The sequence below is a fragment of the Eleutherodactylus coqui genome, chromosome 1 (assembly GCF_035609145.1).
Source record: "Eleutherodactylus coqui strain aEleCoq1 chromosome 1, aEleCoq1.hap1, whole genome shotgun sequence".
Lineage (NCBI taxonomy): Eukaryota > Metazoa > Chordata > Amphibia > Anura > Eleutherodactylidae > Eleutherodactylus > Eleutherodactylus coqui.
This window is the reverse complement of record NC_089837.1, coordinates 118,974,402-118,991,846: the sequence shown is the minus strand read 5'-3', so window position 1 is coordinate 118,991,846 and position 17,445 is coordinate 118,974,402. Positions and strand designations below refer to the sequence as shown.

At 41.2% G+C, this 17,445-nt stretch overlaps 1 protein-coding gene across 2 annotated transcripts in view; it reads left to right on the top strand.

The window, feature by feature from the left end:
* Positions 1-2,175: 2,175 nt before the first annotated feature.
* The window catches only part of TRPC1 (transient receptor potential cation channel subfamily C member 1), a 60,794-nt gene continuing 45,524 nt past the window's right edge, over positions 2,176-17,445 (top strand). For both annotated transcript variants that reach the window (XM_066599490.1, XM_066599481.1), the window contains exons 1-2: positions 2,176-2,425; positions 11,607-11,761. In XM_066599490.1, the coding sequence (XP_066455587.1) occupies positions 2,299-2,425; positions 11,607-11,761 (282 nt within the window). In that variant the 5' untranslated portion in view covers positions 2,176-2,298. The remainder of the gene's footprint in view (positions 2,426-11,606; positions 11,762-17,445) is intronic.

Sequence of the window (17,445 nt, the reverse complement as noted above, 5' to 3'; positions counted from 1 at the left end):
AGCATCGGCGATATACAAAAATGCTCGGGTCGCCCATTGACTTCAATGGGGTTCGTTATTCGAAACGAACCCTCGAGCATCGCGAAAAGTTCGTCCCGAGTAACGAGCACCCGAGCATTTTGGTGCTCGCTCATCTCTAATATTTACACTACTGCATTGTAAGAGTATTTCATTTCATTTTACTTTTTCTTTGGTGTTAAGTAGCACTATAAGCTTTCTATTGACCAGCCATTGGTCAGATACTCTTCTGGCTGACGGCTATCTGTCACAACTGTCCAATAAATGTGAATACTCAGATCAGCAGTTCTGACAGACGGTTGTTTCACAAACAAAGTATCATGAAATCTAACATACCGACCCTTCCTTCTTCCTCCATATAGCATATGTTGCAGCTCACCAAATGGCTCCTCTCCTTTTCCATGTTGTCAGTTGATGTCCACTTCCAAACTTTTACAAGTCAAGAATTGTAGTGAAGCTATATAACCTGTAAAATACTACTAAGTGTAAAATTTACAACGGCGTGCGGTTTGGCGGTGTCCTTCGAGCAGCTAGACCCGGCTAATCCCAGCAATCTTTCCGCTTACAGTGATGTAATTTATTTTAACAAAATACAATACATTGCCTCCCTACAGAAAATCCCTCATGGCCACCTATTGGGGCTGGTCCATGGAAGATGAATGCGCAGCTTTCTCATGCTACAAGCTGCTTTCTGCAAGGACTGCAACACATAGTCTTGCAGGCATAAATTCCCCCAGGCACCTTTCACAGACTCGCCAGTCATTTGAGGATAGCAGGTGCCTCTGCAGGACTGCTAATGGAGTTAAACTGTTCATTCACAGAATTTCCACCTGTCTTGATCTCCTGTCGACAGTGAGATAGAGAAGGGGATGGTGGAAATGTGAATGGCAGCTAATTTATTAGCAACCTGAGCACCATGGCACCCCTGGCGGGTTCTCACAACTTCCAAGGGTGCCATAGCGCCCTGTCTGGAAATCACTGCTCTAGCAGCAGAGACACTAAAATAGATTACAGGAAAGAGGATGTGGCTCTTTTTGCTGCTGTCTCAGCTGCCCTTAGGTCAATTCTGGGACCGTCATGCATCTGGCAGAGGAGAACGCCCTCCAGACATTCCAGGTGGGGTAGTGTCAGTGGCCCTATGGGTTGTGAACCCTGGACATTTGTAAGCTGTATTTCTTTGGTGTGCTGTCAAATAAATTTAAAAGAAAATCAAGTCTCCTGGAGCCTGTATGCATGTGTTGTGCCCGTTTCCTGACGTTGAGGTCGGCGATCCACAAGCGAGTAAACCCTCTTGCCACAGTACCCAAAAACTGTACCAATAAAAATTTCAGATTACCACGCAAAAAAGCAAGCCCTCAAATGGCCATGTTGATAAAAAATAAGTTATGGCTTTTGAAAAGTGGATATGAACATCCCACCCAAAATCATTGCATGCTTAGGGCCAAAATAGGCTTCGTCTTTAAGGGGTTAAAGTCTATGGGTGTGTAAAAAAAAATGCAGCGAACAAGCATTACCATCTTTGTTCACTGCTTTTTTTTGCTTTCTGTGGGCTGTGATAAAACCGGCATTACATGGCCTTCTTATATTTTTTTTTCGCACGTGACACACAGATGCAACATAGATGTAAAAAATAAACGTACGCAGAAAACACATGTAACGTGCACATACAAACGCAGTGAAAACTGTGCATTTTTTAAAGACCGAAATTGCATACGTCCCTGTGAATGAGCCCTTAATGTTAAACTTTTATGCTTCATCATTCTCTCATGATGAATAAACAATTGCACCAGGGTATATGTGCCAGGTTACATATCATACAGTACAAGGAGGATCACAGCCGTATACTGAGTGTCACTCCTGCGTGCCTGAGTGGAGCTAAAGTGGTTAATTTGGGAATGTAAGAGCAGATGCCCCAGTAATAAGACTTGGCAGCCGTCTGCATTGTCCTGTGACAGCTGATACAAAGCAAGCTCCTGAGGGAAAGCAGTGCACATCACTGACCATTCTGCAGAAGGACCAATAAGCATGGAAGGAAAAGACACGCAAAAGCCAATGATAAAACACTGTGCACTGACTGATAGAAATAGAGAGCAACCAATGAGGCCCTGCATTACATCCGAGCATCGCAGACCCCTGTACAGCTGGAGACTGTCATAGGAAGGGAGCAGGAGGAATGTGATGCATCCACAGCCACAACACTGGAACAGCAAGGCATATTTCCATAGCTTTCGAAGCTAAAGAGAAGAAGGGGGCAAGGTGTCCGATGGGAGATCAGTCACAATGGCTGCTCTATATCAGAGCACTGACTCTTCCTCCCCAAATAAATTTCTGGCTCTAAAAGATGTCAGAGAAGTGAAGGAAGAGACCACATTAGATGAGAAGCTCTTTCTGCTGGCCTGTGAGAAAGGTACGTCGCTGTATCACTATGTTCACGGAAGAGAAATGTCCAATCTATCTATCTATCTCCTATCTATCCATCTATCCATCTATCTATCTCCTATCCATCTATCTATCTATCTATCTATCTATCTATCTATCTATCTATCTATCTATCTATCTATCTATCTGTCTCATATCTATCTATCCATCTATCTATCTCCTATCTATCTATCTATCTATCTATCTATCTAGCTATCTATCTATCTCATATCTATCAATCTGTCTATCTATCTCATATCTATCTATCTATCTATCTATCTATCTATCTATCTATCTATCTACCTACCTACCTACCTACCTACCTATCTATCTATCTATCTATCTATCTATCTATCTATCTATCTATCTATCTATCTATCTATCTATCTATCTATCTATTCACTCATTGACAAAAAAAATCCTAGAAGGAGTTGTTGGAATCGAATGCAACTTTATCCATGTAAATGTAATGATAATATATGGAAGTGATTACAGTATTAGAGTTAAAGGATACGTTGTATTGAGGAAGACTGTACAATTCAAAGGAGGTTCACTCAGCCTTCCATCCTTCTGAGGTCGGTAAAAGGAGTACCCAGCTTGCTGGGGGGTAATAAATAAATAGATTACCTGAAAGCGCTGCGGAATAAGTTGGCGCTATACAAATAACAAGATTTTTTTGTTTTCTTTTATATGTTATCCTGTAGCACATTTGCCTACAGATGTTGCAACTTGGCCTTTAGATCCTGCACACTTGTAGCCTGCCAAAGCTGGCATCCCAGACAATCCCATAAATGCTCGATTAGCGATAAATCTGCTAACTGGTCAGGCCAAGGATGTGTGGCAACCTGGTGGAGACATTCCTGGGAAACCCTTGCCGTGTGCGGCAAGTATTATCCTGCTGAAAAATACCTGTTGGAAGTCCTGCTATGAGAAGCAACTCATGTGGCTGCAGGATTTCCTGCACATGTTGCAGAGCTGTTAGTGTCCCCGCTACCACTACTAGGGATGACCAACTGCCGTATACAATGGCTCCCTAGATCCTCACGCTATTAGTGGGGGCAGTGGGTCACTCTACAGCAAAGACAGTATTGAGGCGCTCACCACAAGCCTCCATGCTTGTAAACTCGTCACTAAAGATGATACGGTTCTAGTCTGTAGCAGCCCAGGTTTCTTGCTCACGACATCACGGTAAACGAAGGCGACTGTGTTGGGATGTTAATTGCAGGGCACATAATGGGTGCCGTGACACCAAATTTCCTTCTGCTAAGTGCTTGGAAATGGTCCGGGCAGAGACAGGGTTCTATAATAAAAGTGCCAACTGTGTCCGAATGGTGGACAATGAAACTGTTGGATTTACTTGTGCTTGTTGGTGGATCAAATGATTCTCTTCACTGGAAGTCTGTGTGGGCCTTCCGGAGCCTGTTCGTTGGGTGTCCGTGCCCTCACATTCCCACTTCATCTAACACCTCCTAACAGCTTGGTCAGAGTGGTCTAAATGGTGGGCAGTTCATCAAAACAACCATCCTACTTCTCTCATTCCAATGATGCAACCTCTAACAAAGTGTAGTGGGCAAAGTATCTTTGAGTGTATCCTACAGGCATGTCTAGAAGTCAACCATCTCTCAACAAGAGGTGCACTACACGAAAGTAGCCTCCGAAAGCCTTTTTATATGGCAACAAGGGGAAGCACTTTTACGGCCTCCGGTGACGAGACCACAACTGTAATCCTTTATATAATTGTTTGAGACATAACAGCATGCTGAGTTTTACAGCAATCCGACATTTCTATCTGGGAGCATTACTTTTATGTCAATAAGTATTCATACATTTTCATTTTGGGCCATACAATGAAACCAGGGCATTCAACCCACAGGAATGGGGGGAATCTGTAATGCCTCTCGAGGTAAGTCGTAGAGTCATGGCATCTATACATTAAAGTGGCATACTGGTAAAAATGAAAGAAAGGAACAGCCAGCAAATAGGAGATTTAGTATACTAAGAAGAAAAAAGGGTAGTTAGTAAGCAAATCTGGAGAGTTACAGCAGACACTCCAGTACAGCAAGCAGATGGCAAAATGGGTTTGTCAATGTGACATTCAATAAAATGGGGTAAAGTGAAAAATAAGAGTCTTCACAGGTTAGACTGGGATAATAACATAAAGGCAAAGTCAAAGATCACATGACTACTGCTACCTATTCTTTAGCTGTTACAAGCGGAACATAAGAGGAAATCTAAACTGAATTGTGGTAGAACATTAATTAATTTGTAACTCCGGAGCCATTTTATGTAGGGAATTACATCTCATCTCAATTACTTTTCTCCAGGCACCACTGTGCCATTTATTCTTAAATTAAAACAATCTGTACAGATGAAATTAGTTATGTGGGCTTCTTCATGTTGTTGCTATAAGTGTCAGTCTGATAATAACCATTAGTCAAAATATTAGGAACCTCCAGTTATAAACATTGGTTGAAGCAACTACTTTTCAACCAAAGCTAGCATTCTATGAGTGACTGGAACTTAACTATTCATAAATGAACTTCACCAGCATGCAAACACTTATTTAGGGCCAGTTGTTCCAAAATTTTGATCTTCGATCAACAAGAGGTGATCTCCGATTGAGTAGAAAAACATCAGACCAACATAAGTTAAGCTTTGATCTGGGTTCAAGTCTCAGTTCAATGCGATGCCTCGATTTTGGTAGTACAAACTAGTTGATCTAAGTTTAACTGGCAAAATTCAATATGGTGGACTGGGCTGATAGCTTCGTAGGCTTTTCCAGGGTTGTTAAGTGGGCTGGGATGCTCACCTGACTACAGTCACCTATCACCATATGTGATACATTTCTTCTAGGTTTGATCGCAGATCAAGTCAACTTAGTTTTGCAAATCTTAGATCAAAAAGTGTTGGTGCAACATGTTTTCCTTAAACAAAGTTCAACAGATGATCTCAGTTTAACTAAATCTGGATCAACAGCATGATTGGTGCAACTGGCCCTTTGCCATTAAAGAGCACTACTCGGCTCTCCTTACATGTCCATTTTAGAAAATACTTGCGTAATTCTCAAGCATCTATCCCTAGAACCTTGCAATGTCTTGTATTATTTTTCATGCCAGTGGGGTGTGTTCCTACACAGTCTCACACCTCATTGACAAGTAGAATGGTAACGCCCAGTTGTCCAAAGGCCTACTTCTATTGTGCAAACAAGAAAGACTTTGGGGCTTTCAGCAACTTATACAAAGGGGGTAACCAATGGTAGGCCGGCCACACACCCCTGAGTTTATACAGAAACAAGTGGTAACAGGTTTTCTTTCACAATTGTATCACATGGTGAACTATTTCATTCCTCTTACAGACTTCAGTTCCAGCATGTGGAGGAAAAATATTGGTTGAATGATTCATCTGATACATTCCAAATAAACAGCAGGTTATTTCTATAGAGTTTATACAAAATGATATTTTTTGGACTATTTGGGGGGACTGATTTGCAAAACTGGATGCAAATCTCAGTCTTTGTATCAGAATGTCTAATTTTTATTCAAAAGTAAATAAATTGTGTGCTAAAATAATAATAATAATCGTTATTTGTATAGCGCCAAATTATTCCGCAGCGCTTTAAGCATAAAATAAAATATATTCCATCCAGAATAATTTGTTTTTGTGGTGTAGGCATGGCATTGTCTTTTTATAAAAATTATCTACAGAGGCAATCCTTCTGTTGTAAGTAATGTAACAGTACACTATTTCTCCATCAAGAGCGGCCCACCTATAGTCAGGATTCCATTGGACGCCTTGAAGTGTATCGATCAAATTAGCTGAATCTTTCAAATAAGAGTCTAGAGGGATCACATATTTTTGGAGTCGGATATCAGTATACTGTGATAATGTACTCTTTAGAGAAGCGTTTCTTGTGATGACTGGTTTTGCTGGTGGGTTTTGATGTACCTTATGCATTTTTTGGGCGGTCATAAATATTAGGGAGTTTTTTTATTTTGGATAATCTTTATCTTTTTTAGTAATTATGACTTGAGTGAAAGAATCATTGATGAAAGTTTGGAATTCATTAAATGAAAAAAGGAGATGGATCAATTTTTGTAGTAGTCGGCGTCCGAGAGTATGCGGTTTGCTTCCCTATCTTGCACTATCTAGCCACATCCTGCCAAGCTGAAATTAACCTCTTAAGTAATTTTTTTTTCATTTTGTCCAACAGCCAAGATTAACATAATTGTTTTATTATTGATTTAAACACATTGTGTAACAATCAGGTGCTGGTTCAGAGCTTCTCGTTGTGACCTGTACAGGTCGATAGTGTAGTCAGGGTGAAGCCAGTGGTCGGTGCACAGATAGTATCGGAGGCAGTACAAAGAAGCAGACAGGTAGCATAGTCAGGATGAAGCCAGTAGTTGGTACACAAGTCTATCCGTTTGCAGTGTGGAGGAGCGGGCAGGTAGTGGAGCTCGACTACAGGCTTGTAGCACAATAATCTTGCAAGAGAGGGAGGTACAAGGCTGGGTTTAAATAGGAAGCCCATTTAGCAAACAGGGTGGAGTCAATCAGGAACTGCCTTGTGAGAACAAGGCACTGAGACAAGGTTTAGAAAGGGATATCAAATATGCAAACAACAGAGAGGCAAGCAGCACGTACAAAAGGTGCTTGATGTAAGGAGGAGATCCACTGCGTAGTAGAGAGGTAGAAAAAAGTGTACCTTTATTAGATATCCCAGATAAAACACGGACAGCAACGTTTCGGCTATAGGTTAGCCTTTGTCTTTTCTACCTCTCTACTACGCGGTGGATCTCCTCCTTACATCAAGCACCTTTTGTACGTGCTGCTGGCCCCTCTGTTGTTTGCATATTTGATATCCATTGGGCCCATTGGAAAGTCTGGGTTCAGACCCAGCGTGCACGACATTATTGTTGCTGCTTTTTTTCTATCCCACCCTGGACCACGGGCTTTTGAGGGGTGCTGCTGCATATTCTGTTTTTGAAAGGTTTAGAAAGGGAGCTGTCCATCAGGCTGGATAGCTCACTGGGGAGAACCGTCGCCCAAAGTACAGGAGGTCCCGCATTTGATTCCTGAAACTTTGACACATAAACTCAATCTTAGGGCTCCTTTAGACGGATGTATTCATGCTCGCAATATGCAGAGAATAGAACCTATTGATTTTAATGGGCTCATTCTCAGTTCTTTTTGCAGAAAAAAAGCAGCATGCTCTATTTATGTGTGCATTTATGTACCAAAGGTCCCCATAGAAGTTTATGTGAGATGCACAAATGCGCACTCAATACACATGTGCAATACACTGTGCTATTCTGTGAAAAAAAAAACACATCTGGATTTCATTAGGCTAAAAAGCCTTTTAAATGCAAAAAGTACAGTACAATGCGTCACTATGCATGCAAGTCTACCTCGTTCATGGCACAAATGTGTTGCGCCTAAGCATGCACAATTGCACATACGTCCACCTAAGGGCGAAAACAGACGGCCGTAGGTGCAACTTTGCTCATCGGTATAGAGTGTAGTTCCGCCTGATCAAGGAAAATTTCTTCCCCTTCATCAGCCACAGAAGTTTGAAAACGGGAAGGCCGTGGCCACCCGATCTTTCGCGCACATGGTATTCACTAGGTGTGAGATAGATAGTACATGTCCTACCTTTTCTCGCCTATACAATTAACATGCGAGAATCCCAATAGTGAAAATGAAACCACTGAAGTCTATTGACACTGTGAATACATAAGTAACAGAGTTTCCCTGTTCACCGTGCTCAATATCTACAGATTTTAAACCTAAATCTGTGTCAAGATGCTGCATGCCGGAATCCTCTATGCATGCACATTTTGCGCAGGTTGTGTTTGACAGGCACAATTGTAAGTGAATGTGAGATTGATACTGTGTGACCGGCCTATATAAATTTGAAGTTATTTTCTTAGCTTTTTAATTGTCATATGGAAAGTTCCATAGTTATACGAGGCCTTGCTTTTTGCAGGACTAGTTGTATTTTTAATTGCATCACCATGGGGTATGTAAAATGTGTTGTGGTAAAACTTGTTGGGGGGAGTGGGATGTAAAAAAAAATATGACGCCATTCTCTCAATCAGCACGATAACAATGATATCAGTTTATATACTTTTTGCCGCATTACAAGACCTAGGACATTTTTAGTTTTTCATCGACAGAGCTGTATAAGGACTTTTTTCTGGGATAAACTAGTTTTTTTTGCTACCATTTTGGGCTGCAAGTTACTTTTTGATCACTTTTCATCCCACTTTTTGGGAGTTTGGCTAATTTTACATGAGTAGTAAAACTCAGCCCAATATCGCACTTGCCAAAGTGCGATTTCCCAACGGAGGATCATGTAGTGTTTCCCATTGTTTTATTGGGAAACCTCGCATCCCACTCATGTGCGCCTCGCATGTTTATGATGCTCTATCGGCCCCATTGAAAACAATGGGTGATACAATGCAAGGTTTTCCTGAGGGAACGCGCAAAGATAGGACATGCTGCAATTTTTTTCCAGATGTGTGAAAGCCGCCTTAGAAGTAGGAAGAAACAACAATTTTAGAGCTGTTTTTCAGTTGTTGGTTTATTTTTTTACCAATTCACTGTGCTGCATAAATGACCTTTTCCTTTCATTCTGTGGGTCAATATGATTACAGAAAAAACAAATTTATATAACTTACATTTTTGTGTACTTTAGCACAATAAAACATTTCTTTCATGACTGTATTTCAAGACCCATAATTTTTTTTATTTTTCCACCTAAGGAGTTATGTCAGGTCTTGTTTTTTGCTAGAAGAGTTGTAGTTTGATACCATTTTGGGGTACATGTGACTTTTTGATAGCTTTTTATTGCATTTCCTACAACGCAGATGAATGAAAAATAGCAATTTTTACATTGTTTAAAATTACGTTTTATGTCCTTTGCAATTTGTGACTGAAGGATAAGCCAGGATGCAAGGGGCTGCAAGATAGTTCAGAACAGCATTGCAATGGTGACAGATTAGGCCACTAGAGAACTATGGACATTGCTGCAGCACTGGGACATAAGTGATGCTCATCCTCAATTCAGTGCGCACACCATGCGATTTTACGTTATGCCCAGTCCTTTGATAGGGAAAAGGTTTCAATGACGGGAGTGTTGTTTGGAATGTTAATTTGTTTGTCACGATTCTTGATGTAAAGGCGCAGTAAGACACCTGACACATTAGGGAGAAATGTGGCAAAGCAGGCGATAGACCTGTGATATTTTGTTTATCTTACGTTTACAATGTCGGGTGTCTCGTTCGCGAAACACAGTTCCAATGGCGTGGATAGGTCTAGTACACATGTAGTAGAATTGAGTACAGCTAATGGCCATCTGAATATGAAAAAATAATTTTCTGCGGTCCAGATCAAGTCTATGTACCAAATATTTACTCTTGTTATATTGGTTATGCTGTATGGTGTTTATGTACTGTTTAGGTACGTCATACCCTCCTATGGAGTGTTAAGCTGATATATGTTAAGTACAGTTCATTGTTTGAAAGAAAACTTATGCTGCCTCCGCCTCATCTGTCACCACTTCACCATAGCACCATCCACTTGCTTTCACATGTACCCACACAGTGATGGGATGTTCCAGCAGGATAGCGCACCATGCCATTGGGCCCAAGTTGGCCAGAATTGGTTTGAGGATAATTTTTGAGAGTTCCTATGGATGATGTGCCTGCACATTTGCCTGAGCACATATGGGATGTGGTGAAGAGGTCCATTCACGTGCAAGATACTGCACCTACAAGTAGTATAGATTGTATAGCTCAATATCCCTTCTTCTGTCCACTTGTGGAATTGCTACCACGTCAAGTTGCTACACTTTGCTGGGCTAGAGGGGTCTTAAATGATATTAGTTTCTGATCCATGACTTTTGGCATGCCAGTGCATGTAGTATATATAGTTATGCTGTTTAGTTTTGCACATATTCTGGAATGCATTGTTTCACAGCAGAATATTTGATAATATATATATATATATATATATATATATATATATATATATATATATATATATATATATATATACTTTGTGAATGAGTGAGTAACTTAGAATGTCATGCAGTGCCTCCCACTTTACTGGGCTTGGCGCTGTGTTTTGATACATGCTGCAAAGTACATGCTGTCCCTAACTTATCTGAGGAAGGGGTTTCGTGCCCCGAAATGCAAAACATGTACAGAGATTTACCAATAAAACAAGAACAAATCAGACTACTATCATAGTCTTTGATCTAATTCGATCACGGTGTCCTAATTCACTGGGAAGTGATTCACAGTCCAGTATAAGGTCAAACTTTTTTCCTCTCACATTTTGAAAACAGCAGTTGTTGTGCCTCTTGCACAATACATAGTTGTGCCTCTTGCACCATCTATAAATGTGAGCACATAAGTTATTGCTCTATGGTGGCTGTCTTCTCCATCTATAAAAATGTATTGGCTTATGTAAGAGCTTTGTGTGGTGCAGAGTGTTAAAGCAGCAGAAATGCAGTCTTAAACTCTTGATCACAACCTGAAGGGTTCAATCCCTGCATGGTTCAGGTAGCCGCCTCAGGGTTGACTAAGCCTTCCATCCTCCCTAGGTTGATAAAATGAGTACCCAGCTTGCTGGGGAGTAAAAGATGACTGGGGAAGGCAATGGCAAACCACTCTGCAAAAACACAGTCTGCCAAGAAGATGTGATGGCACTCAGTGCTTGCGCCAGAGGACTTTACCTTTTTTACTGGCTTATGGTTATTCTTTTATTGGCACTTGATTTCACTAGAGTTCATATTCCAGAACTTTTTAAAAGTTCAATAGAAGAACAGTCGGGACCAGCTGCTCAGATTCCTGCCAACTGTCTGATTCCCAAGGTCACTGTGACTGCGGTCAGTGCAGTAAGCAGAATGTGCTGACCATAGTGCAGTGGCCCGGATTCCTTTAATGGGAGCTGCTCTGCAGTACCAACCTGGGGCGCAGTGCTATAATTCTCGATTTCTGCTTTCTGCATTAACCACAGTGATCAACCTGTTGCTGGGGATTTGATCGGCTGTTCATTACCGATCATCTATTTTTGACCTGTCATCAATAGAAAAAGCAGAAAAAAAGTCATTGGATACCCCTTCAACTATGGTTATTCCTCACTCTTCATCTCTTCTGTTATAGGCGACTATTATATGGTTAAAAAGCTCTTGGAAGAGAACAGTTCAGACGAATTAAATATTAATTCGGTAGATGTCTTAGGAAGAAATGCTATTACCATATCCATTGAAAATGAAAATTTGGACATTCTACAAGTTCTTCTTGACCACGGCTGCCAGGTAAATATAGTTTAATTTGCTGCCTACTTTGTATAATGTACATCGCATCATTATTATGATGTGGTTTATGCATTTTGTCTCTTTCGCTTCATACATACATATTACTCAGTCCAACCCACTGTGACCTTATCTGTAGCCGTGTATCCTGCAGCATTTATTATAAAACATCATTATTTTCTCTTGATTATCTCGGAGATTATTTCTTTCTGCCCGGCAACAGAACAGATAATTGAAGATTCTTCTTTGTTGTGCAGATCTCTTATGGTAGACATTTATATAAACCCCAGCATGTTTTAGCTGCTTATCATTAGACAATATGCAGCTCTCTAATCCCATTTCATCAGCTTGTTGCTATTTTCAGTGATTCTGGTTTCTACATGCTGCAGATTTTGCTATCATTTTTTAATTAGAATTTTTATGTAGGATGCAAGTGTGTTTTGAGCTAATCGTTAGACACTATGGTTGTAAACTGAGGATTGTCACAGTTAAAGTGGTTGCCGAGTTGAAAACTATTGCTGGCCTATCTGCAGGACAGGCCATCAATTGTAGATAAGTGAGGGTCTGCCACCCAGAACCCTTGGCAATCAGTTGTTTGCTGTGCTGTTGTGCTTATGCACTGAACTGATGTGTGCATGAAGTAGATAGCTCTGTTCCAAATGTAGTGGCCAAGCTTGGTATTACACACAAAATTCTCATTTGCTTTAATGCATGTAATACAAAGCCTAGCCACTGCAGAGGGAATGGAGCCGTCTGCTTTCTGCAGAAACCAGCTCAGTGCATGAGTACAATGCCTTGGTGAACAGCTGATCAGGGGGAGTACTGATCAGTGAACTCTTTCAGATTTGCTATTGATGATGTGTCCTAAGAATTCACCTTCAATAGTTTACAACTGGACAACCCCATTAATGCATGTCTACTACTTGTTGTTTAATTGAGAAATAGAATAGAGATTCATATATTCATACTGATTGTTTAGTGGTGAGATTACCATTTGTATAGATTAGTATGAACTACCAGCTAATGTTTTCCATGGGAATTTACTTACAATATGTATGTGGAGCTTCATCAAATGCTGTGAGTTTAATTCCATTTTAGTATTAGTTAAACTGACCGCTTATTAAATATCATACTTTATATTTATAGTCATAGTGTATTTAATTATCCTATAACTATATCCAGAGTGAGCATTTTGGTCCTAACACTTTTCACTTATAATGTCAGTGTTTGTTGACCCATATAATAATACCATATTGCAAATCACATGACTGGATCTGCTCTAGGAGTCTGTATTCTCATTAACTTTTATGCATTTCAACTGTATGATTTAAACTGACCAGGAAACTTCTTGATTTACCCTTTGATACACCATTTTTATAATTAATATTCCTAACGTTTTTTTGGTAAAGGCCACAGATCTAATCATTGACTAGTTTGGCTTTATTCTCTCCTAATTTTGCTGAATTGATTAATTTACCTCATCTGCTGTATATTGCTATAAGAAGCAAAACTAACTTCATAAAACATTAAATAATGCTAGTCATTTATAATTTCGACCAGCTGACAAGGAAGTAATGAACAAAGGGAGTGTTTTCAGCACTAATTTCAACCCCAAACCAATGTCATAACGTGCAAAATTGTAGCATTTGATAAATTGCTTTGGAAATCGATGCCATAACTCATATGGAGTGGATTTTTCCATGTATGGATTTTGTCATTATTGTTGTATAGACCAGTGGTTCTCAACGTGGGCGTTATCGCCCCCTGGGGGGCATTTTTACTTCTCAAGGGGGCGGTAGGGGGGCATTCTGTGTTTGCTTTGTTTATTTTTTTTATCTAGTAACTACATTTTTCTAAAAATTAGTGGTGATACTGTCGCGGCTTGTCACTCACGACAGCGTCGTGGCATGGTGGCCTCGACACAGGCCAAGATCTGTCACCTTGTTATGCTGGACAAGGCTTAATGCACCATGTGCAGAGACTGCTAGTGCTGTCTTTCTTGGCTGCATGGATGCATGCTGGATTAGTCATGCCTGGGAGTAGGGTGGAGGTGTGGTTTTCTATTCACTCTGCTAGTCTCACCCCTCCCTTTGCTCTGCTTATTCTGTTGTGGAGTACTTGTAGTTTGGAGCTCTTCTGTGCTGGGTGTATTGCTACTTGCAGATAAGTTGCTGCAGGTTCATTTTCAGTTGTATTTCTGCTTTTCATTTCTGTTTTGCTTTGCTGTTCGGTTCATCTCTCCAGGGGAACCTATAGGGACAATCAGGGTCCAGGATGAAGACTTTGGGGGCCGTCTCTATCAAGACGATTACTCCGCTTCTAGACAGAGGCCCTTCACTTCCCCTGCTGGGTTAGTGCTAGGCTTCCTTCTCCCTGGAGTGGTGCTATCGTTCAGCATAGTGTGGTGTGCAGCTATTTCCAACAGTGTGTACGTTCCCTGTCGCTCTGCTGAGTGTAGTACTCTGGTGTCGCACGGGCTTTACATCTGGGTTACGTATTTCAGTTGTGGTGCGCACTGTTCTTCAGTGCATAAATCTATCTACTACAGTAGTTGTGAACATCAACCGGTGTCCGTGCTGAGCGTGGTGCTTGTGAGCCACACGGACGTGACAGATACCTTGGTTTTCGTCAATAATCCGTTCGAAAAACAATCAGTGAAATCCAAAACCGACGAAAACCGCTGCAATTATTTCCATATGAATCACTTATATGTAATGGGAGTTGTGTGCAGCCTGCACACCTCTATCATAGAATGTATGACTTATATAACTCCATGACTCTGCTGCAGATCAATCACACTTCATAACACTGGATAACCTACAACACAACCTAACCCTCTGTATTCCATAATGCCGTTAATTGGCTGGATCCGCTTCAAACTTTCACTTGTGTAGGTCTCTGTCAGTTGTAGTCTTAGTGGATGCCAAGTGTCATTTGAGAACACTGATATAAACTACAACTCCCAGAGACCCACACAATTGAAAGTTCCAGTCAATCAGCGGCATTATGGAATACAGCGGGTTAGGTTGTTTTTTAGGTTATCCAGTGTGATTGTAGTGGAGTAATGGAGTTATAAAAGTCATACATCATTACATGATAGAGCAACATAAGCAGCGCATTCTTGAAGCATACTATCAGGACCAGCGGCTTCCTCGTGCCCTCACTGCCGGTCCTGTCACACGGGCTGCTGCCGTGTGGTGCAGGGGAGCCCCAGTCCTCGTCACCTCCCCTGGCCACGGGCTCCTCCTTGCCGCTGGGTTGCTAGCGACGCGGTGGGTGTTTCCCCATGAGGCATCCTTGGTACCATGGCTCCCCGGTTTGTGTCTGCTTCTCTGGCTCCTGCAGGACTGGGGGCAGACTCCCCAGTGCTGCTGGGTGCTCTCAGCTGCTGTCAGACTCCCCGCCCCAATCAGCTGCTGGGGCGGGAGCTCTGACAGCATTTAAACTTGCTTGTGTCTGCATTCCAGTGCCAGTCTTAGTTTGGTCTTCCTGCTACACCAGCATACTTCTTGTTGTGACTCCTGACTTTTGACTCCCTGTTTTTGGACCTGACGTCGCCTTTGCCTGACCCTCTTGTACTGCATACCCTCTTGTTCCGACCCGGATAGTCTGACTCTCCTTGCTGTTGTTTGTTCCAGTGTCTGTCTGTTTGTTAGTCCCGGTGTTCCTTTTCCCTAGTGAGTGTAGGGACTGTCGCCCAGTTGTTGCCCTGGCGCTTAGCCCAGGGGGGCAAGTAGGTAGGGACAGGGGTTGCGGGTATTTTCAGGAACCTCCAGTTTCTCGGACCCCGAGTCCTGACACATACTTTATAAAGATGGCTGAGAAGAAGAAATGCTGTCAATATTCAAATGAATACTTGAAATATGGATTCATCCCTTTTCCTACAAATGGACAGCTTCCCTTTTGCCTCGTTTGTGAAAAGGCATTTTTGAATAAAGGCATAAAGCCTTCGAGACTAAGTGATCATCTTGCAAAAATGCATTCAGACAAAGTAGGTAAGCCTATTTCCTTTTTTCCAAGGTTTAAAGTCAAAGTTTGAGAACCGCAGCACTGTAGGCAAGCTATTTCAAAAATCTGCTCTAAATGCTGACAAAGGCCTCCTTGCTTCCTATGAAGTCTCTTTATTAAAAGCACAATGTGGCAAATCACATACTTTTGGGGAAACACTTGTGTTACCCGCAGTTAAAGAGATTGTCAGTACTATGCTGGGGCCTGACGTGTGTGCCATGGTGAAATCGATTCCTTTGAGTAATGCCACCGTTTCCAGAAGAATAGAGGAGATGGCTGCTGATGTGGAAGAAACTCTTTTGGGCATGTTAAAGAACACAGAATTTGTAATGCAAATTGATGAGTGAACTGTTAAAGACAATGAAGCATTGCTGCTAGCTTACGTTTGTTTCATTAATCGGAATGAAGAGGTAGTAGAGGAACTGTTGTTTCCCAGAAATTTAACCACCAACACAAAAGGCTCTTCTATATACAAAAGAGTGGAAGAATTTTTCCAAGAAAAAAACATCCCTTTAACAAAAGTACTTGCTTGTGCAACCAATGGAGCTGCATCCATTAAATTATGCTATACCTGGCATAATTGCAGTCCACTGTGTGATCCCTCGGCAGCACCTTATGTGAGAGATTGCATGATTCCCCGCGCTATGTAATTAATGCTGTTAACAAGATAAAAGCGCACTCTTTGAATGAACGTCTTTTCCACAAGCTCTGTCTTGACCATGATGAAGAATTTGAACGTCTACTACACACACCAAGTGGCTGTCAAGAGGAAAGTGCTTACGATGCTTCTACGAACATTTTGACACAGTAGTCGAGTTTCTTCGGCTGATTGACCCAAATCTTTGTGATGCAATCGAACTACGACGTTTTGACGTTGCCTATCTTGCAGACATATTTGACAAACTCACCGAGGTCAACACAAATCTACAAGGAGACAAAATGAATTTCATTAAGGCTAAAGGTATAATATTTTCCATTATTGCAAAAGTGGACCTTCATATCAATAACCTGAGTCAATGCGAGCTCTATTAGTTTCTGAGTCTTTAAGAAATTGCACTCAAGGACGGAGACAAACTTCAAGATGCAGACTTAGATGTTTTTTGCTCACACCTCAAACAAGCCAAAGAAGACATGCAAACTAGGTTTCATGATCTATGTACCCTTGAAATACCAGCCTGAGTACTTAATCCATTTTCAGTAGACACAAACACTTTTCCAACAATGTGACTATGAATGTTTTTGGGTGAAAGTGAAGAATTCCTATCTCATTCTGTGGCAGGAAGCTAAGTTGCTCATGTTAGCTTTTCCATATACGTACTTAGTGGAGAGGAGCTTCAGCGTGGTTCAGCAGCTCCTGACAAAAGCAAGAAACAAACTTCAAATATGTGTAAGGGGTGACTTGAGACTGCAGTTGATGAAGATAGAACCAGCTATCATGAAATTGGCCCAAGGCAGCCATTAATGACACAGATTGATTGTGGCAAACATTATTATTAGTAGTCGAATTTCATTGTTCTTGCATTTTAATTAGTCTTCTGACCATTAATGATTAGGGTGTAGCTTGCATTTTCTTTATACGTTGTATGTTTCTATCGAATGATAATTAAAGATGGTATTATGGCTTGCTTCCCCCACAAAATTATCTTCTGCAATAAAACCTATTTATTATTGTATACACA